At 40.9% G+C, this 23,244-nt stretch overlaps 1 protein-coding gene across 1 annotated transcript in view; it reads left to right on the forward strand.

Moving 5' to 3' along the window:
• Nucleotides 1–20,526, forward strand: part of LOC134225667 (nuclear receptor subfamily 2 group F member 1-B) — a 216,270-nt gene extending 195,744 nt beyond the window's left edge. Inside the window, exons 4-5 of the mRNA XM_062705933.1 lie at nt 20,160–20,317; nt 20,390–20,526. Of these exons, the coding sequence (XP_062561917.1) occupies nt 20,160–20,317; nt 20,390–20,506 (275 nt within the window). The 3' untranslated portion in view covers nt 20,507–20,526. The remainder of the gene's footprint in view (nt 1–20,159; nt 20,318–20,389) is intronic.
• Nucleotides 20,527–23,244: the final 2,718 nt, after the last annotated feature.

The raw sequence follows: 23,244 nt of genomic DNA on the forward strand, positions 1-23,244 counted from the left end.
ATTTAGTATTGTCCGGCTCCTACACACTTGCTTCATCAGCAACGGCGCTCAATGAAGTAGGGTTGTGTGAGGTTGTGCCGTCGTTGTGTCGTCAGATCCCGACCCGATCCCGATCCCGTGTAGGAGCCGGACAATACTAAATACTTATCCTACTTGGTTGACATGTGTACAAAGGAAATTGCATTCACGCCGCCGCCGGTTCTAATCTACTTAGGCGCACTACGGCGCACAGGTCTATCCTAGAGTTTCAATAGTTATAGTTCACAAAAAAATGGTCATTCTTCTTCTTCTTATTATTGGCATTACATCCCCCACTGGGACAGGGCCACCTCGCAACTTAGTGTTCTTTAAGCACTTCCACAGTTATTAACTGCGAGGTTTCTAAGCCAAGTTACCATTTTTGCATTCGTATATCATGAGGCTAACACGATACTTTTATGTCCAGGGAAATCGAGACATTTTCCAATCCGAAAGTTGTCTACACCGGAACCGGGAATCGAAACCAGCCACCCTCATTATCACAAGTAATTTCGTGGAATACAAAAGAAATTTCATTTGCCTTACGCAATGCGGTTGGGTCTGAGCTTGACGACCGACTGGCAAATAGCTTACACAACCTCACTTGATCAGTACCGTTGCTGATGAAGAATGTGTATAGCCGCCAGACATTCTAAATACTCACGCTCCTCTAATGTGGACGTGTACAATACACATGTGGAAGTATTGGCTTGAGAAATGGATTGCGAGTGATTTGACTATGCGTCCAATTTGGGAATCTCGAGCTCGTTCAGTAGCTGCTAGGTTGCAAAAGCGGACGGAGGTCCTTCGTAGCTTAGTTGGTTAAAGCACCAGTCTAGCGTACTGTAAGGTCATGGGTTCGAGTCCCATCGAAGGGAAAGTGGTTACCTCCAATACATTTTCCAAATCAATACCTTCCACATAACGTACATATTCACATATGAGTTTTCATAACATTGTAAATTAACGTCCAAGTCGGGTGGTTTAATCCCGGGAAATAGGCAATTACCTTTGATTGAACTGAATTATAATGTACTTTGAAAGTGCATCCGAACTTATTGATCACGGTGTAGTCGTAGCAACTATTGACAAAACTGTGGTAGCTCACCCTTCCTCACTAAGCCACCGAAAACAAATGTAAATTTGCACAATTTAACGCATTATTGTTTTCTAACCTCTTATGTTTAAGAGCCTTCATGCTTCCAACCACTTAGTCACCATGTATAGATGGAAGCACGTGCTTCAATAAAAAAAACGAACAAATTCTCCACAAAATCGACACCATCTCACTGCACGACCTCAAGCCTTCACCGAAACGCATTATTCCACACATTTGCTGCCTGATGCCAGCCCGAGCGAGACGAAACTAATTAAATATTTTAATGTGGTTTTAATTGTTACCAAACACCCTTTCTTCGCAATTGAAACACACCCAACGTCTTTCGTACCGCACCACAGCTCACAAGATGTCGTGGGAGGAGGTCTCATATTCCGGAAAGTTTTCCCCAAAACCTGACACGCTCCTTTCTTTCACACATAGCACGACCTTGCGGATTGTGCTGCGATGACGAGCGGACGTGATTCTATACGTCAGCTCTATTTCCCAGCCCTGCTCCCCGGAGAAGGGGTTTGGTTTTTAAAAACACCAACTTGGGCACGTTTTACGAGCCTCCTTGTGGCTTTTCATGCTCTAAACACATTGTACCCAGCCGGTATCTTATCCTGCCAAGTGTGTCGCCTCATTTATGCTGCTCCCCCCGCCCATGTAAGACATGTGTTTTACACACCCGATTACGATCGTTATTATGATTAGCAATTTTGCCGTCGTTAAAATTATTGTTTAACTGCCGATCCCAGCGCCGGGGATGAAGGCTTGGCTGCTTGGAGACGACACATTCCTTCTAGGACGTAGATGAGCCGCGGCGTGCGACCTGACGAGTGTGAACAGCGACTCTGCGAGAGATCTTTGATAGCCGTACGTGGAACAATGCACGGGCCACATCCCATCGAGGCTTCTGAAGGGGTTCGACAGTCAAGTGACAAGAAGTTTTTAATAGTTTTCCTCCCCTCCACCTGAACCCCGTCTGGGGTATTTTGTGTTTGCAAAGCTAATCCATGTTGGTACTGAGAGTTCCTTTATCGGAAGTGGCTCGGCAGACAGATGCCGACCTGACAGCACTTGGCTTGCGACATCACACCGGTACCTTCTCGTTTGGCAGTTCTGTGTTTAGACAACACTCCGGTGGTGTGGCCTCAGATGTCAACTCTGAGTTGCGACGAAAGTCCCGAAAAGTCAGCAAGTCTAATTTCGACGTAATGAATGTGTGCACTTTCCCGCATTGAGAGGACGTACACTCCAGCCACTCTGTTACAGAGCAAATTTGCTTTGGTCTTCTTCCTTATAGAAATACTCGATGACGATGGGCAAGGGCTGTGTCCTGTGCTCTGGTGGTCGACATCCATGCAGCAGCAGCAGCAGCCAGGAGGAGATTGATGATGATGATGCTGACGGTTGGCACAGTACAGCTGGAGTTCAGATCTCAGTTTTCCTCGTGACGTTTCTTCATATATAGGAGTACGGGAGCAGTGACTCATAAAACTAGATGAATGATATTACCATGTTGCCACATGAGCCAACTCATCCCATTCTCATACTGCTATTCGTCTTCGGTAGCTGACCGAGCTGTCCGATGCTGCGATATGATTATGTTTAATTACTATTATTGCACCCGGGATGGGTGTGTTTGTGGTTGTGGCTCGTAAAAATATGAACACTTCCTCAAACCCCCTTCGGGATGGTATCAAAATAGTCGACAATAGTCGTCACCAAGCAGTTCGTTCCCATGTGGAAACGAAGACCCGTGTGCCAAGATGGGATAATAGATTATAACGATAATTAAATTTTCATCATACTTCATCACTTAGGAGTACACATCGCGTACTGCTGGCTGCAGTAGATTGGGATGGGTTCGCTGATGCCAGCAGGTTTCTTTCGACGTCTCTAAAACAGGCCGACTGTGGCACAAATTCTGACTTAATGCGGCTAATTGTTCTACGTGATTAAGGTAAAACCATAAAGAATGTTTGAAATTTGTTGTCATAATGCGTCTTACGCAGGTCGCGACTTATCTGAACATAATGTTTGCCTTGTCTTACAGAACTGCATGTTCCTGCGAATAAATTAAGTTTTATAAATTGTTCATAGAGATTCTTGGAGGGATATTGGAATTCGATTTTTGTAGCCATTTTATAATATCTACTGATCAAATTTGTATGATTATCGAACATTACACACTTAAATCATTTCACAGATTTCGGTGAATTTTGCTTCAATTCACCGAAATCTCAACAGCAGAATTGTTCGATAATTATTTCACCAAATTTTCTGCGATTATTCCTTTGTTCAAATGTCAAAACAACCGAAAATCTGTAAAATTATTCACCGAACAGTTCTGTTGTTGAGATATGAAAAACAAACCTTCTGATTCATTTTTAAAGTGTGATCTCATATAACTCCAATTGATACTTATCAAACAATATGCGAATGAGCAAAACTCATACTGACTTCAACCGAGCATGTCCGAACGAATTCAATTACCCGTCAATTCATCTGCCCAATAAAAATCAATTAACGAGCTAGTAAATAAAATTAAGTATCGAAGCAACCGGTAGCACATTCCACCTCGAGCCACCATAGCGGGATGGATGGGACACAAATTCATAGCTTGCTATGATTTCTTTTTTGTTTTTCGACGACTCCACTCAAAGGATCAAAGTTCATCATGCGCTCGCTCGGGCCTGCATACGATCGCCAGTTAGCTACTGGATGGATGGTGGTGCCAGTCAGTGATCATCATCGTCATCACGACTGAGACGAAACAACTTCGTCAAGATTGATCTTGGAATGGAAATTCGCTTCACCAACGCTGCCCGACCCCGCTTCATATCACAGTTCGCTGCTGCTGCTGCTGCTGATTCTCCTAGTGGATGTTTATCGACCTACATATGGGTGTTTATAATCAGAGACAATTTTCTTTAATTGATCTGAATGAAACGAAGAATGTTTGTTTTTAACGTTCTGGAAAGTAACGTTTGATGGCGCAGAGCGCCGCGAGATATGGACGGGTGACGGCGACTTAATTGTTGTACAGCTTTCGATTAGAAGCGAAGGCGATTAGACTTAATTCTCGTTGTCTCTATATACGACGGCATCGTCGTGCTCTTTTTCTAGTTTTCTAGACCAGCGCATCTAGAAAAGGCGATAAATTGGAAACAATTTAATTGAATTTCATCACCCCGATCATGGTTTGACATTAGTCGGGTGCCCGTATCCGGGACATGTCAATGTCTACGCATTTATGGATGTAGCACACAGTTACGCAACGCTGCCTCGGCTTAATTCGTGTTCGGTTTCTCTGCTACTTCTTTGTACGTAGACAACAAGAAGAGATTATAACCAAGCGCTTCTTGTATTTTTCATACGCTTCAAATTTGATTCCGATCGGTTGCAACATTCAGAAGTCACACCGAAAACGGCGTATGTAATTATTTTATGACAGAGGACGCAGCCAGCTGTCATGATTCATGAACGTCTCCATTTTCGTCATAGCCAATTAGTATGACAGGCGATTAAGAAAAGCAGGTGACAACTCTCAGCCGTCATCGTTTGCCGTCCCATGCTGCACACTTTATTAGCCCAGGGAATAGGGAATGAGTTCCCCCCATCTTTATTACATTAGAATCCATCCCATCTGACAGCTCCGTGTCAGCAGAACGTGTGTTTTTCGGAACAGATGCTATCTTCTTTATTGGTTAACCCATTAAGGAGTCAAGTGGTTCAAAAGTATTTAAGAGATTTGTAACTTTCTCCAGTGAGAATTCCGCATTTCAGTAGCGAGCTAAGTGGTTCGTGAACCCCTTCGCTTCAATTGGGAAAGGGGCCAGTTGACAGCACATGCTTAGTTCGAATAAATTTTAATTACTCAAAGGGCTTGTGATCTGCTCTTGATAATCCGCCCGCGGGGACGACAATCGCTCTTGGCCAACTTTAACTTTGGGGAGTGAGACTGTCGCACCGCACAAGTGTTTCTCGAGTTCGGGTATGGCACTCGGTGCGGGCACGCGACATTCTTTATGACATTCCGTCTGACATCCATGAAACGTCAAACTAACTTTTAAGGACTTCGAGTGTGCACCCATCCACAGCACGCCTGCTGTGGCGAGCATTAATTATTATTTATATTTATTTTCGCGTTAGTATTTAGTCTTATCGCCATCGTCTTCAATTGAGCGCAATTAAGTCCGGCATTTTTTGCCTCTCTTCAAATCCAAACTGACAGCCGCCGGCTGCGGCTGGCGAGGGGCTACAGAAAAAATGTAAACAAGCTCTGACGCGTTGCGTTCGTCGCTAATGTTTATCTGATTGAACGGTGGAATCTTGGCCGGGAAGATGTCTTACTTCATTTGAAATGGGGAGGCAACAAAAAAAAAACCAACGGCGGCAGACGTTCTCTTCTAAAAATAATGTCCTTTATTCTTGAGAGATGCCAATGGCAAGTCAAGCATTGAAGATACACGAAACAGCGGCTAACGAAAAAAAAAGAGCAATGGTAAGGGTCCCGAAAATTGCTCATGATGATGCGACGCACTGGCCGTGATTTATGGACTCTTTTGTGGTACGGCAGGGACAAGATACTCGTAAGCTCGATGGTCTTTGGATTAAAGCCATCACTGGGAGACATGGGACCCGTGCGTTGTTGGTATACGACAGCAGCCGTTTCTGTTCAAGTGGTTCCACCGCGGCGTGAATCTCTCTCTCTAATGGAAAGTGAGTGATTTGTTGTCCTTGTGTTTGTTGGAAGTTGTGTCTGAATTAGTCTGCTCTCGCACTCTGCAACCGCGGCAGCAGGAATTATCGTCGTTGTTATCTGTTTTGAAGTTACAGCAATTTTAACGATTTGTTGGTGTGGTGGAATTTCGTCGGATGGATGATATGAAAAGTGGATCGCCGTTTGAGTTGTGACAGACACGTGACAAGCAATGAAAATATTCATTAGTTGCAACGGTTGATTGTTTCAATGATGTTTTGTGTTGTTTTGTCATTAGCTGCCTGCTGCTTTTAATCTCCTGTCAAATCATAATTAACAATAGAGATAAGAGGCGATCAGCACTTGCACTTTAGGACTTCAGTGTATCACTTGATCGGTGAAATAGAAATAATAGTATGCTTAATTTTTAATACAAATTTGTATAATTTCCCTAATATGGATATGCCACTGTGTCTTTGAAACAAATATACGTCGAATTATACGCTGCGCAAAAATAGATCGAACTTCACGATGAATCAGCGTTTTTCAGCTATAGAGTTGTCCTTCGTCCACTCGTAGACTAATGGAAAGTCTTCCAGCGTCTCCTTCCAAAACATTTCGAAATATCGGCCAATCTCGCTGACTTCTTGCACGTTCAAGATCTTCGAGAGGTCGGTGAACCGCCGTCTACGAAAAAAAAACTCGAAACAGATGGCAGATTTGGTGCTCGTCCAAAGAAATGTCCTACATGAGGCAGACACGCTAATCTTGACATTTCGAAGACATTCAACAGAACATGGACGCCTTTCGTTCTCCAGCAGCTGAGTGAGTAGAGATTTACCAACAATATCCTGTCTGTCATTTGGAATTTTCACATGAAAATCAGGCTTCGAGGACCTACCGGGAGGAAACTGGAATACCCCAAGGGTCTGTTCTGGCAGTTACGCTTTACCTCCAAATATCTACATTTTTATTAACGCCGACGACATTCTGTTGGTCGTCGTCGGTTACACTCCAGCACGCACGTGGATAAAAGTCCAATGGGCAGTACAGTAATTTCTCATTTTCAATGAGAGATGTCACGCGATGTTTACATATCTGCCCCTTTCAATATCTATAGAAATGCGAAGGATGAAAGGCATGCTACAAAAATCTCAAAAAATATTTGTTCCGTGACAGGGCATGAAAGTGTGCAATATCTGCTTTATTTTTTTTGTTTGTTACCACTTTCAAATCGGTGAATTGAAGGAGTATTATTAATGTATCGACTAGTCACTATTCTTCGTATATACATATTTATTAGAATAACTTAGAAATTTTAATTTTAAAATAAAAAACAAAATCCTTTCATAACTGCCTTTCATACGAAATTGATCAAAGAACCCACAATTCTTTCATTTGGTCGCCTGAAATAGAAAAAGGCGCTTTACTCTCTGTCTTATGACGATCACGACCTTTTCCAGTACTGCCAATGGGCCGTTAGTGCCGTCCTCCGCTGGGCTACCTCAGTGAGGTTTTTCATGACCACCAGCAAGTGTGTTCTTGAACACGTTTGCAGAGGTACATATCAACTATCCGGTCTGAACATAAACTGGGGAGAATCTCCCAACCCGGACCGACACCAGGGTCTCCCACAACTTTTCGGGGGGAGATCTTTGAAGTACCCTGTGAAGTCTGCGATGCCCCCCCCTCCAAAAATCCCAATCCGGACTTTAAGTACGTTTCCGCATCATCAACACTGCATTATTTCAACAAAGTCAGCTGAGAGGTCCGGGTGCTTACCTCGTACTTCATTTTTTACATTTCATCTTTTATTCGCAATTCTCACCGTGAGAAATGAGAAGATATAAAGTTAAGGTGCGGCAGTTTAGATAGTGTAGTGGACTGACTCATTTCTCATTCATCACTTTAGGAGGTAGAAGAGAGGAGTGAGTTTGAGAAATTAAAAATGAATACCTAGTGGAATCCTGTTTACTGAACATTTTTTTCATTTTTCACCTCCCATTTCTCATTGCTCATTTCTTACATGTAACTTCTCACTTATCTCTGTTTGACGTGAGAGGTGAGAAATCAGTAGTGTGAAGAGAGAAATTAGTATTTGAAGGTAAGAAAGGAGTAGTAATACTTTTTTCTGAATTTCCATTCCTTACTTCGCACTTTACACTTCATACTCTACAAAATTTGGGAACTAAAAGCTTTCTTCAAAATTGCAGTTTCGAGCGTTTCTCTTCATGCAGACTGTTCTGACAACAATAATTTTATAGGGATTTTAACCAATTTCACAAACCATAAATGGGCCATCTTGAATTCCACATTATTTTGATTTCCGGAATCTACTCCTTGAGCCTGTTCAAACAACTCGAACATTTTATGGATTAACTCTTTCAGGCCCACGGGGTCATATATGACCCCAACAGAAAATTGGATGTATAAAATTGCCCGATGGATACAAGTGAACACTATCTTCAGCAAAATTGCTTGAAATTAACTTCCCTATCAGGGAAAAATATCAAACATTGGCGGTCAAGGTGCTACGACAACCTAGAACGTCATGAACATGGTGAAGTTACGAAATAGAAAATTTTAGGTGTATGGGCAGCGGATTGTATTGTTTCAAAATAAGATTTTTATTCGAACGTATCCGTAGAGTTACTATGATGTACAATAAACAATTTATTAACTTCCTTGGACGTCCTAGGCCATCCAAACATTTCTTAAGTTCAGGATTTGGAATCTACAGCTGCAAAATCTTTTTTCAGTACTGAAAGCTGAAACTACTTTTGACCCCGGGAGTAGCTGCTGCCTCAGAAGGGGGCTAGCCTAAGCCCCGAACTGTTGGTCTAAAGCCAACGACAGCTCATGGGGTGGGCATAGAAAGCCTCTTTTGCTCCCGGGTCCCAGGGCGTTGAACGAAGGGAAAGTTTTCGGATGGCTCGGGAAAAAATGGATAGACTACTTACGTATTAAAACAAGTGGTGGTGTATTCGTGAGCACTACATAAGCATGGGCGTGTAAACATTAGCGTTGTAAGCGGGATGAGAGATGAAAGGTGGGATACGTCGGACAACTGTATTTCGTTGCGCCAGTCCGAGACCAGTAGGTTACCTGCCAGGAGAATGAGAAACCCAGCCGGGTTGGATCTTGCGTTGTGCCTTTGGGAAGTGAAAAGCTGTGGTGTTGACGATGGCGCCATTTTGGAGGCAGCGACTGGCCCACGGACGCGTTGATCGCGGGAGGGGGGAGGCAATTGTCTTTTCGGTCACTGTCGGTAGTCTCTGCACTGGTTTCCCCATTTCGTCGAACCTTCTGTATCCAAGTGACTATTCCGATACGTTAAAAATGCAGCTAGTGCTCAAGAGCTTATGCACACGACCGACGGGTATTTTACAACGACCCCAACGTATTCCCAAACACACGTCTATCCTTGATTGGCACGTTCGATCGACTCCCTGATTTTTCTCCTCCACTCTCGTCTCTTAATATCGTTTGGTAACTATCTCTAAACAGTGTTGCCATGTTAACTGTTCTCATGCTTTGCTATAGGTGCTACCATTCAAAACATTCGACCAGATCGTTATTGAGTTTCTTTTCCCAAACCATTATCCTTACCCAAATGTTATCGATTGTTACCGTACAAACAAAGCTTTAACATGCATTCAATTATATCCATTACGCCTCCGGAGAGGACAACGGATATCGTAGGATAGTTTTCAGATATTCTGGGCAATCCAAACTGTCCTTGAGTACGGGACTTGAGATCTACAGGTACCGTCAACTGGGGGGAAGATGATCATTGAGGTGAAGATGATCATTTGATGTGTCAGTCAAAAGTGCCAAATTTTTTTATGAAGCGGTAGTCAACAATATTTTCCGTTTAAGTAATGTTACTGCTAGGTAGAAATCCGAGTTTTTCTATTATAATCATGAAAATGTATTTTGTGGAAGAAAGAGAGAGATAGTCATAAATGACGCTATTTTCGTTTCAAATATTGACTTCTTAGACTTCTTTACGTAGTAAATTCAACATTCATACAAATAACCTAGTGTATTTTGACTACTAGGTCATAATGGTTTTAGTAGAGCTGTCTTGATCAACTTCACCCCAAACCAGATTATTCAAAAATGTGTGATAATTTAATTTATTTTAATAAATGCGAACGCATTTCAGAAAACTAAAGTTGTTGATTATTGTAACGTATAGCAGTCCATGTTTTGAAATTATTTGTTTCGATTTAAAATGTAAACACACATTGTTATTGCATGTTTTGCCTTAAAAATGATCATCTTCCCCCCAGTTGACGGTACTTAGAAGCTCTTTTCGATACTCAAAGCTTCAATATCCGTTCAATTATATCCACTACACCTGCCGGGAGGTCAACGGATATCGTAAGATAGTTTAGAGATATTCTGGACAATCCAAAATGTCTTTGAGATCGGGATTTGAGTTCTCTTTTAGTGGAATGTATTCAACCGTCTAAGACGAATTAAGTACTCTCCATTTACTTCCACCAATTATTTTCGATATCTTTGCAGATACGTATTTCGACCACAACTGTGTGGTCGTCTTCAGTGTCTCGTACTTGTCGAGTCAAGTACGAGACACTGAAGACGACCACACAGTTATGGTCGAAATACGTATCTGCAAAGATATCGAAAATAATTGGTGGAATTAAATGGAGAGTACTTACAGGGGATGGACAAAATAATTAGGATAGGCAAATTTTGGGTAAAATTAGATGTGTTGTAACTACCTTAGTTATCATCCGATTTTGACAATTCAGGCATGCCTGAACTAGAAAATTAATGCAGTTTGACGGTATGTCCATGGAACCGACTATGGCCACCGGATTCCGGAGATATTCCGGGTTTTTCAGAGGTAGGTTCAAAACCGTAAATTTGAGGTGGATATTAGGAGAAGTTGTGGTTAAAAATTGAATAATATTAGTAACCACAAATTAAGTAGGGCTCTTGCTGATTGGAACCATATATTGAGATTTGGAATCGGACCAGAATCAAGTGAGATATGGCCATTTCTTTATAATCGGTTCCGATCGATACTTATCAAAGGGGTCAGGCCACAACTTCATTTGAATCTCGCTTTTTGATAGATCGTCCACTATGATTTTATTCTAGAAAGCCTCTAATGTGTCAAGAACGAAAAACCAATTGAATAGACGGATCCTGGAGTCGCTGGGATGTCCCCGGGGAACCTGTGAATGGGGACATTTAAGTTTTAAGACCAAAATCAGTCATTCGACGGCTCTTTTTTCATGGTTTCCGATCAGGAAGCGAAGTATGAATATAAAATGGTCCATTGACGGCTCTGACCGTTTTCGGTTTCGGATTGGCCCCGGGGAACCTGTGGAAGGGGACATTTTAGTTTTACCACCAAAACCAGTCGTTCGACGGCTCTTTTTTCATGGTTTTCGATCAGGAAGCGAAGTATGAATATAAAATGGGCCATTGACGGTTCTGACCGCTTCCATGTCCTACGGATTGTCCCGGGGGAACCTGTGGAAGGGGACATTTAAGTTTTAGCACCAAAACCAGTCATTCGAAGGCTCTTTTTTCATGGTTTCCGATCAGGAAGCGAAGTATGAATATAAAATGGTCTATTGACGGTTCTGACCGCTTCCAGGATCTACGGATTGGCCCCGGGGGAACCTGTGGAAGGGGACATTTTAGGTTTAGCACCAAAACCAGTTATTCGAAGGCTTTTTTTCATGGTTTTCAATCAGGAAGCGAAGCATGAATATAAAATAATCCATTGACGGCTCTGACCGCTTTCAAGACCTACGGATTGGCCCCGGGGAACCTGTGGAAGGTGACATTTTAGTTTTACAACCAAAACCAGTCATTCGACGGCTCTTTTTTCATGGTTTTCGATCAGGAAGCGAAGTATGAATATAAAATGGTCCATTGACGGCTCTGACCGCTTCCAGGACCTACTGGTTGCCTTCGAAGAACCTGTGGAAAAGGACATTTTATTTTTAGCACCAAAACCAGTCATTCGACGGCTCTTTTTTCATGGTTTTCGATCAGGAAGCAAAGTATGAATATAAAATTGTCCATTGTCGGCTCTGAGCTCTTTCAGGACCTACGGATTGGCCCGGGAAACCTGTGGAAGGGCACATTTTAGTTTTAGCATCAAACCCTGTCATTCGAAGGCTCTTTTTTCGTGGATTTCGACCAGGAAGCGAAATATGAATTAAAAATGACCATTAGCGGCTCTGACCGCTTCCAGGACCTACTGATTGCCCCCGTGGAACCTGTGAATGAGGACATTTTAGTTTTAGCACTAAAACCAGTCATTCGATTTTCGATAAGGAAGCGAAGTATGAATATAAAATGGTCCATTGACGACTCTGACCGCTTCCAAGACCCACGGATTGCTCCTGAAGAATCTGTCTAAGGGGACAATTTTATTTTATGCATCATAACTAGTCATTCGACGGCTCTTTTCTAGTGGTTTCGATTAGGAATCGAGAAATGAATATAAAGGGGCCATTGAGCAGGGTAGAAATATTTCACAGTCAATGCAGTGAAAAACATGGATCTCAGTATATTCTGCTGTCGCCTTCATCGCCGCCGTGGTGAGTGCTACTGGGTGCAGCCGAAAAATCATTTCCAACACCGACCATTCAATTTCACATTCAGCCACTCACAAGTCGCTCTGACATGCTGCTCAGTTCGCACCTTACCGTATGACTGTGAGTGGCCCATTTAAACGCGTGGTGATTTTTTTCAATTTGCTGGGTGAATGTGTACATTTTGCTGTGGTAAATTTCATCTTCGCGGCGCTGTGGGTGATGTGAGTTCTGTTGTTTACTTTTCTGCCTCTCCGGGAATGTGAGGTTGATTTCAAAGCAGGAAGGAAATAAAAAAATGATATAAAAAACATCACCTTCATCCAGTGCTGCCGATTATTTACAACCCTGCCATTGAGGGCTCTGACCGCTTTCTGGACCTACAGATTGGCCCAGGAAACCTGTGCAAGGGGACATTTTAGTTTTAACATCAAAACTAGTCATACAACGGCTCTTTTTTCATGGCTTTGGATCAGGAAGCGAAGTATGAAGTAGGCAGCTTCCTCGTGAGCTATCCGTAGGTCAGAGCCGTCAATGGTCCATTTCTTGTTCATACTTCACATTCTGATTGAAATCCACGAAAAAAGAGCCGTCCAATGATTGGTTTTTGTGCTAAAACTAAAATGTCATCTTCCACAATTCCTCAGGGGCAATCCGTAAGTCCTGGAAGCGCTCAGATCCATAAATGGTCCAATTTATACTAATACTCCGAGTTCTGATAAAAAATCACGAAAAACAAACCGTCGAGTTATTGGTTTTGGTGTTGCAACTTAAATGTTCCTTTCCACGGGTTTTCCGGGGGGAATCTGTAGGTCCTGAGAGCGGTCAGATTCATCAATGGTCAATTTTATATTCATACGTTGCCTATATTAAAGAAGAGCTGTCGAATGATTGATTTTGGTGTAAAAACTAAAATGTCCCCTTCCACAGGTTCCTCGGGGGCAACCAAAAGGTCCTGGAAGCTTTTAAAGCTGTCAATGGTCCTTTTATATTTATACTTCCTGATCGAAAATCTATAAAAAAAAGAGCCGTCGAATAATTGATTTTAGTGCTAAAACATATATATTCCTTTCCACAGATTCCTCGGGACCAATCCGTAGATCCTGGAATCGGTCAGAGCCGTCAATGGACCATTTTATAATCATACTTCGCTTCCTGATCGCAAACCATGAAAAAAAGTGCCGTCGAATGACTAGTTTTGGTGCTAAAACTAAATTGTCCCCTTCCACAGGTTCCCCGGGGCCAATCCGTAGGTCCTGGAAGCGGTCAGAACTGTCAATTGACCATTTTATATTCATACTTCGCTTCCTGATCGAAAACCATGAAAAAAGAGCCGTCGAACGACTGGTTTTTTTTGGTAAAACTAAAATGTCCCCTTCCACAGGTTCCCCGGGGCCAATTCGTAGATCCTGGAAGCGGTCAGAGCCGACAATGGACTATTTTATATTCATACTTTGCTTCCTGATCGAAAACCATGAAGAAAGAGCCGTCGAACGACTGGTTTTTTTGGTAAAACTAAAATGTCCCCTTCCACAGGTTCCCCGGGGCCAATCCGTAGATCCTGGAAGCGTTCAGAGCCGTCAATGGACCATTTTATATTCATACTTCGCTTCCTGATCGAAAACCATGAAAAAAGAGCCGTCGAATGACTGATTTTGGTGCTAAAACTTAAATGTCCCCTTCCACAGGTTCTCCCGGGCCAATCCGTAGGTCCTGAAAGCGGTCAGAACTGTCAATTGACCATTTTATATTCATACTTCGCTTCCTGATCGAAAACCATGAAAAAAGAGCCGTCGAACGACTGGTTTTGGTGGTAAAACTAAAATGTCCCCTTCCACAGGTCCCCCCGGGGCTAATCCGTAGGTCCTGGAAGCGGTTAGAACCGTAAATTAACCGTTTTATATTCATACTTTGCTTCCTGTTCGAAAACCATGAAAAAAGAGCCGTCGAATGACTGATTTTGGTGCTAAAACTTAAATGTCCCCTTCCACAGGTTCCCCCGGGCCAACCCGTAGGTCCTGAAAGCGGTCAGAACTGTCAATTGACCATTTTATATTCATACTTCGCTTCCTGATCGAAAACCATGAAAAAAGAGCCGTCGAACGACTGGTTTTGGTGGTAAAACTAAAATGTCCCCTTCCACAGGTCCCCCCGGGGCTAATCCGTAGGTCCTGGAAGCGGTCAGAACTGTCAATTGACCATTTTATATTCATACTTCGCTTCCTGATCGAAAACCATGAAAAAAGAGCCGTCGAATGACTGGTTTTGGTGCTAAAACTAAAATGTCCCCATTCACAGGTTCCCCGGGGACATCCCAGCGACTCCAGGATCCGTTTATTCAATTGGTTTTTCATTCTTGACACATTAGAGGCCTTCTAGAATAAAATCATAGTGGACGATCTATCAAAAAGCGAGATTCAAATGAAGTTGTGGCCTGACCCCTTTGATAAGTATCGATCGGAACCGATTATAAAGAAATGGCCATATCTCACTTGATTCTGGTCCGATTCCAAATCTCAATATATGGTTCCAATCAGCAAGAGCCCTACTTAATTTGTGGTTACTAATATTATTTAATTTTCAACCACAACTTCTCCTAATATCCACCTCAAATTTGCGGTTTTGAACCTACCTCCGAAAAACCCGGAATATCTCCGGAATCCGGTGGCCATAGTCGGTTCCATGGGCATACCGTCAAACTGCATTAATTTTCTAGTTCAGGCATGCCTGAATTGTCAAAATCGGATGATAACTAAGGTAGTTACAACACATCTAATTTCACCCAAAATTTGCCTATCCTAATTATTTTGTCCATCCCCTGTAATTCGTCTTAGGCTTTTTTCAGTACTGAAAGCTTCAACATACATTCGATTATAATAATTACACCTCCCGGGAGGTAAACGGATATCGTGAGATAGTTTTAAGATATTCTGGGCAATCCAAACTGTCATTGAGTTCGTGATTTGAGATCTACAGCAGTTTAGAAGCTCTTTTCAGTACTCAAAGCTCCAATATGCGTTCATTTTTTTTCCTTTTTTACCAGAATACGTATTTTTTGACGAGGATTCAGAATATTTAAAAATCTCATTTTGCCCAGAAAGGTAACATAAGGACTGTTCAGTTTATTGAGAGGACACTTTCACATGACGATACAAAACAGACAGATTGGTCAATTTTGATAGAGTTTGCTTTATCGTATATTATAATACACTGTCAATCAACTGTAATTTTTGAAAAGAGATAAAACAGTTTAAATCCAACAAAATGGCGCCTATTGTAAAAGCTTCTCGAATTTCGCGTAAACATAAGTTTCCCAACACATTTTTTTATAAGCTAAATTGACAGTTGTAATAAAAAATGGAAATCGGGATGTCAACAAAATCATTAAGAAGATCAGAAAGAAACACACTGTTACTGATTTGTCGATATCCAGAAACATTAGAGCCTGTGGCAGCCCGAAAACGGAATATAAACGGTTTTAGCTGTTGAAAATCCAACAAATCGAGATTGTTATAAATATCGCAAATTTCTGAGTTAGAATTGTTTCGTTGATAATTGGATTTCATGTCTAGAAGGTCAGATAATATATTCAACGAAACAAAACAGATTTCTAAAAAGATTGATGGTTTAAAAAACATCGACAATACAATGTGTCCTCTTTATAAACTGAACAGTCCTTATGCAGTTTCTCAAACAAATTGTTCAAATATATTTAACCACGTGTACAGCTCATGGATGGTCAATATGAATCGTTAGAAAGTTTTTACATATTCTGCATCTCTAAACTTTTGAGGGCTACAGCTGCTTTGAAGGCTTCTTCTGTTACTACCAGTTTCGATATGTATTCAACAATGTGCGATCTCCTGTAAAACCAAAAGACACTGTAAGATAGTTTTTAAATATTCTAGATTGTCCAAACTTTTCTTGAGTTCGGGACTTGCAATCAACAGTTGTGATTGTAGCGTTTTAGTTTACTCATAGTTTCGATACGTGTTAAATGATTTTCATTACATCTCTTCGAAGTTATTATCCTTGTATATATCGGCTGTTTGTTTGGATATACTGCATGTCACCAAAACTGTCCTTGAGTTCAAGACTTCAGATCAACTGCAACTTAACAGCATTTTTCGTCACAAATATTTTTTTTGTAAGTATTCAACCATGAGTATAACATTTTCGTGAAGGTTAACAGACACAGTTTTAAAATTTTCTAGGTCATTCATACTGTCTTTTAGCAAAGAATCTACGATCTTAAGCTTTCAAAGTAGCGTTTGTTGTCTCACAATGTCTCGAAATATGGTCAAACTTGTTCATCACATCTGCTGCGAAACTGATTTTGTAAACAAGAGCTTCTCACGTCGCTGGTGGGCTTATTTGTGCCCACCCACGCAATGCAGCGCAATTTAATGAAAGAAGTGGGTTCACATATAGTAACTCTGAGAAAATTTGAAATGTTGGTGCCGATATATTGGAGCTTTGAGGGACAGAAAGCACTACATTTTGCCTGTAGATCGCAACTTCTGAACTCATCCAATATATCCAATGATCTTCAGGAATATATTATGGATATGGTTGAAAACATATCCAATCTTGAAGCGACGAAAAAAGCTAAAGTGGGGGCTTTAGATCGCAAATTCTGAACTCAAAGACGGTTTGGATAACCCAGGATGTCCCAAAATCAAATTACTATGTCTCCTGGTCTTCTGGAATATGTTATGGACATGCTTGAATACATATCCAAGTTTCTAGTGACGAAAAAAGCTAGTGTCGTGGCTGTAGATCGCAAGTTCGAAACTCAAGGACAGTTTGGATGACCCAGGATATCCCAAAACCATCTAACCATGTCTTTTGATCTTCACAAACATAATGGATATAGTTAAATACATATCCACGCTTGAAGCGACGAAAATAGCTAGAGAGGTGGTTGTAGATCGCAAGTTCTGAACTCAAGGACGGTTTTGATGACGCAGGGTATCCCAAAACCATCTGACCATGTCTCCTGATCTTCATGAATATGTTATGGACATGGTTGAATACATATCCAAGATTGGAGCGTAGAAAAAATAAATAGAGTGGTGGTTGTAGATCGCAAGTTCTGAACTCAAGGACAGTTTGGATGACCAAGGATATCCCAAAACTATCTACTAATGTCTCCTGATCTTCACAAATATATTATGGGTATCCAAGCTTGAAGCGACGAAAAAAGCTAAAGTGGTGGATGTAGATCGCAAGTTCTGAAGTCAAGGACGGTTTGGATGACCCAGGATATCCCAAAACCATCTTACCGTGTCTCATGGTCTTCTGAAGTATGTTATGCACCTGATTGAATACATATCCACGCTTCTAGTGGTGAAAACAGCTAGTTTCGTGGCTGTTGATCACAAGTTCTGAATTCAAGGTTGGTTCCGATAACCCAAGATATCCCAAAACCATCTGACCATGTCTCTTGATCTTTAGGAATATGTTATGAATATGGTTGAATACATATCCCAGCTTGGAGCGACGAAAAAAGCTCACATGGTAACTGTAGATCGCAAGTTCTGGACTCAAGGACAGTTTGGATGATCTGGTACATCCCGAAAAAATATTTTTGAACTTGTCTTGTCAGTTCTTCATTATTAATCACGAGAACAAATGGAACATATCAAATTTACTGCGTAATACCGCTTAGAAAAAATTGGGCCTGGGAACAAATTATGAAAAAAATATTTTTTTTTCCGAAACCTATAATCAAATATTTCTATAAGTTAAGTACCTAATAGAAAGTAGAGTAGAGTGGGGCAAGAGTACGCACTTAGTTTTCAATCGATCATGTAGCTCTTATGAAGCAAGCTTCTGCATATCATATCAATGTCGACGATTCGTATACTCTTCCTATATGTTACCCAGTGGAAAAATATTGAAATTATTTTAATTCGTTTTAGTAGAATCATTATTGCAAGGCATGTGAAAAACGCACTCTTACCCCACCGGTGGGGTAAGAGTACGCAATTTTCAAATAATGTATTTCAAGTATATATTAACAAAAATAAGAGTAAATAACACTTAATTGATGTTTATTGAAAGTATATTAAAGAATGTTTAAAGATTACGTAATTATGAAAGGGGGAGGGGGTCCTGAAAATATGAACCGTCACACGAAAAAACATTGTTGTTTATTATATACAAAAAAACTACAAAGGTAAAAATATACCAGGTTTCGCGAGGCTTGAACAAAGGAATTTTCTTTAAGGAAAGATCACTAATAACGTAATGGAAAATTTGACCATTCCATCACCCCTCCCCCCTATCTTACACTTTTTGTATGAATCCTCTAAAAATTCTATGAATCGTCATACATCTCGCAACCCCTCCCAGCTCAGCGTTGCGTAATTTATGGATGTTTCTTTTGATTAAAGGATTATCATTTAGATGAAATTGTGTTTTCAGACTATTTTGAGGTGTAAAACAATACCAAATACAATTTTATTATTTCGCTTCAGTGCTTTGTTCGCTAAGTCCTTTCTAACACCAAAAAACTTATCTTTAAAAGGAGAACTTGTGATAATTTTCGATTTCTGTTCTTTTTTGCTTTGTTGTGGACCTTTACGCTTTGGCAATAGTCTTATTTCGGCCGGAGATACGGGTTTGACAACAGAACTTAATGGTTCACATGCGTACTCTTGCCCCACCCGTTCCTGCGTACTTTTACCCCACAGCCCCAAAATTTATTCAGTTAATGGTTTTGACCTCTTGGAAAACCAACCGAATTAATGTTCTGCGCCATAAAGTACTCTATACAATAGGTTATCGAAATGGTAGAAGGTTCATTTGATTGAGCCTATATATAGTAATGGTATACTAGTTGCGAAAACACAATTATTTTTAGCAAAAAGACCAGAAAATGAACTATCCTCATATCTCCCTTATTGTTTATTCAAATCGTTCACAATTACACATGACAATAGTTGGTCAGAATACCTATCAACCTGATGCAGTGTTGCTAGTTTATCTTTTTTTATAACTTAAAAAAATCGAAAACGTACTCTTACCCCACGCGCACTCTTGCCCCACTCTACTCTAAGTATGGTGAGAGAAATATTAAAAGCAACTTGGTTTTAAACACTAGTTGGGCTGCTGTTTAAATTGGATTTGAAAAGGGAACAGTACCAAATACGACAGGAATTTCTCTATAAAGTATGTGAATTGCCAAATTTATCAAAAGTGTTTTACTATGGATTAAATATCAAATGAAGTTATAGCGATTGCTTTTACCTCAGAATGATAATATGATGAACTCCTAGATGTTATAGTTTTCATTTTCATTGAAATTCATTTTTTATAAAGTTGTTTGCATGATGATTATAACTTTCGTTTATTGGTCTGTACTTTACATTATTGGTTACTAACTATATTATTTTCTTTTTCATTTCCAGACATTTTTATTGTTTCACCTTCATACTTACTGTTTGTTTTATTTTAATAACTTCCTTAGAAGAGCTGTTTCGCTTCACATTCCAGCGCACATCACTAACCGATGCTTTCACTGCACTGCAAACTAAAACGCATAAAACACATGCTCACTTAACACAAAATTTCTTCGGTGACAGGTGATCTTAAATCTAATATTAATAACACATCTTTCAACATCATTTTTTCCTCACCACACTATCCCCTCCCATTTTCCTCTGCTTAACTCCAGACCCATCCTACACACAATTTGACGTCACTGAACTAACATACAGTGTCCTCTTCTGATTTATTCCAGATGCCTGCGGCCTGTCAGACGTAGCTCACATTGAGTCACTACAGGAGAAGTCACAATGCGCCCTGGAGGAATACTGCCGGTCTCAGTATCCCAACCAGCCAACCCGTTTCGGAAAACTGCTACTGCGGTTACCTTCTCTGCGGACGGTCTCGTCTCAGGTAAGTTCGAAACGCTCCATCGCAAAACCCCTTCCACTGTCCAAACTAACGACGCCTCGTATCCGGTTTCAGGTGATAGAACAGCTCTTTTTCGTCCGGTTAGTAGGGAAAACGCCAATCGAGACGTTAATCCGTGATATGCTGCTCTCGGGTAGTAGTTTCTCGTGGCCCTACCTACCTTCGATGTGACACACCGCCGTGTGGCGTCAGTTGACAACGACATGATCTTCACTGATGATGGGCAGCACGTCGTCCACAGTCGTGGCCGCAGCAGCTCTTCAACAGCAACAGCAGCAGCAGCAACAACAACAGCAGCAGCAAGAACAACAACAACAACTTCAGCAACAGCAGCAGCAACAACATCAACTGTCGCAGCCGCAGCTGTTGCAAACACAAGCGCAGGTCGCTGCTTCATCTTCTTCCGCGCTGGGAGCGCTTTCGCCGTCGTCCACTTCGTACTACAGCAGTTGCTGCTCGGACGTTGCCGCCGCAGCCCTGTCCTCCCTGATGGCAACCACCAGCCAGTTTACGCAGTTTCAAAGCTCACTCAATTTTGCCAGCAATAACAACATCAGCCACAACAGCAATAGCAACTGCAGCAGTAGCACAAATAACGTCAACAGCATAGATCACCTGTCAACAACACTGGAGAATGCATCGTCCAATCAAAACACGTCGCATCAGGCACAGGACGATTCGGAAGCGGGGCAACAGCGCCGACAGCAGCAACATCAGCAAGAAGAACTACCAGCTATCTTGATGGGTGCTAATATTCTAGAGAATAGTAACATTACAAACATAAATCTAATTGATAACGATAGGAATAATGACTCGGACAGCAATCACGACGGTCAACGGCACCATAGACAACACGAAATCGAAACCAATGTTTCAGTCGTTGACGATGACATCCCCTGAGAACTCGGTGAACCAATCAAAGCATGTCGATTTGCAAAATTTGCCTACTCAAAACATTAGGTCGGCTATTTTCAGCAGACGTATTCCCTTAATTCAAATGCTCAAACTAGGGGCGAGATGACGTCCAATACTAAGTCTAGCTCTTGCTAAAATCCCTTGTCACTTCGAGACTGCATCGAGGCATGCCATGATGCACATGCTATCAAACTTCAACGAATCATGACTTCTTTGATTGAAAAAAGCTATTTTCAAATCATTATTACTAAATAGTTTAATAAATTTTTCTGCCCCTAGTGCTGGAACAGAATCGAATGTGCAGAAAATAATTGTTTGGTGCCATTTTCGAATATATTGTCGAGACGAGCAATAAATTGTAACCGACGGATTTCTCACAAAGCCAATCGATTCACTACTCAGAAGCAGAACACTAATGAAACAGAGACGTACTTCAAAAAAATAACGAATGCAATACAAACGTGTCACGAGTGTGAGAATGTACTATTTTTAGCCGAATATATTTATTTATTTCAAAATGTACAAAGCAAGCTTCCCCATCAGTCCTGTGGCCCTAACAGGATGCGTTAGTAAATACTTAAACACACATCATCCCTCTCTACTTACAGAGCCCTACGAACACAAACACAATAGTGAAACCAATAGCACAGAACAAAGATCAACAGAAACAACATCAACAACAATTGCAATCTTATGGCCGTCCATAGACTCTCGAATTCTCTCTGTAAATACGAAAGCAAATGCAAAAGAACATCCCCCATTTCTAGCTGAGCCACGATATCAGGACAGTGTCGAATCAATCCAGTTCGCTTCCAAGAAAACAGTACCACCTTTCGTAGGACACCTACCATCAGTGTTTAAATCAATCAGAAATTCATAAAACAGAAAAACTGTACATTTGAAACGAGTCAAAAAATGTAATTTTTATACCCGTTCATAACGTGTTTAAAACAAGTAACAATATGTAAAAAAATATATGAATGTGACAGCGTTTGTTTGAGCAACAACAAGCAAAACTCGTGTTATAAACATTCACGCACTGTGAATTTACAAAAAAAAAAGCATCAAATGTAGTTAAACAATTGCAGAAACCAAGGAAAAGTTCGGGAAACCCCCACATTTCTGTACATAAAGGAAAAGTCTATCGTGAAAGTCTTTGTACGTTGTGCGTTGTTTGAAATCAAAATTAATTGTTTAGCACGAGATAGAGAGAAAGATTTTAGTAGCGGGAAAAGATGCAAAAACCAAGTTTTGTTTCCTAGTTTAGTCGAAAATTGAACGAAAAGTGAATGTTCTGTTTGAATCATGCAATATTGAAACGTACGCCGTACTTGAAGACGTTCGAATTCTCCTCAGTTTTCGTTTCCGTTTCTTAGAAAAAGGGAATGAACGCAAAACAAAAATCTAGTTAAATCAGAATGACAAAAGTTGCACATTATTTAAACCGGGAAGCGTGAAGCAAACCGTACAAAAAGTGTAACGACTCAAATCGAAACAAATATGTAAGCTTGAATGGATGACGAGATGAGAATAGTGGAATCAAAATAGTGGATGGTGAGAAGAGAATAATATGGAATGCAGTAAATTAAGCATAAACCAATAAGCAGTGTAATAATCTATGAGTATAAAACAAAACAAGAAAGCATATTATGGACTTATTAAATTGTGTATATAAAAATAAATTATGAAAGAATGAAAAACAATTGTGTTTTGAAATAATTTCATTTTGAAAGAAACATAACTTAACTTCTTAACCTTTTATGACATTATTTTTAGAGTCAACTTACCCCAAGAACCTACAGTCCGTGTCAATGAAACATGCCTTCAACATGTGTTCCATTCCAGGTCATCCAAGAATTCCAAGAATTGGAGAACAAGCCTTAAGGTCAATACGCGTAATGAAAGACGCCGCTTTCAGAAATGCAACATGCTCTTAGTACACTTCTTCTTCTTATTGGCATTACATCCCCACACTGGGACAGAGCCGCCTCGCA

The sequence above is a fragment of the Armigeres subalbatus genome, chromosome 3 (genome assembly GCF_024139115.2).
Source record: "Armigeres subalbatus isolate Guangzhou_Male chromosome 3, GZ_Asu_2, whole genome shotgun sequence".
Classification (NCBI taxonomy): domain Eukaryota; kingdom Metazoa; phylum Arthropoda; class Insecta; order Diptera; family Culicidae; genus Armigeres; species Armigeres subalbatus.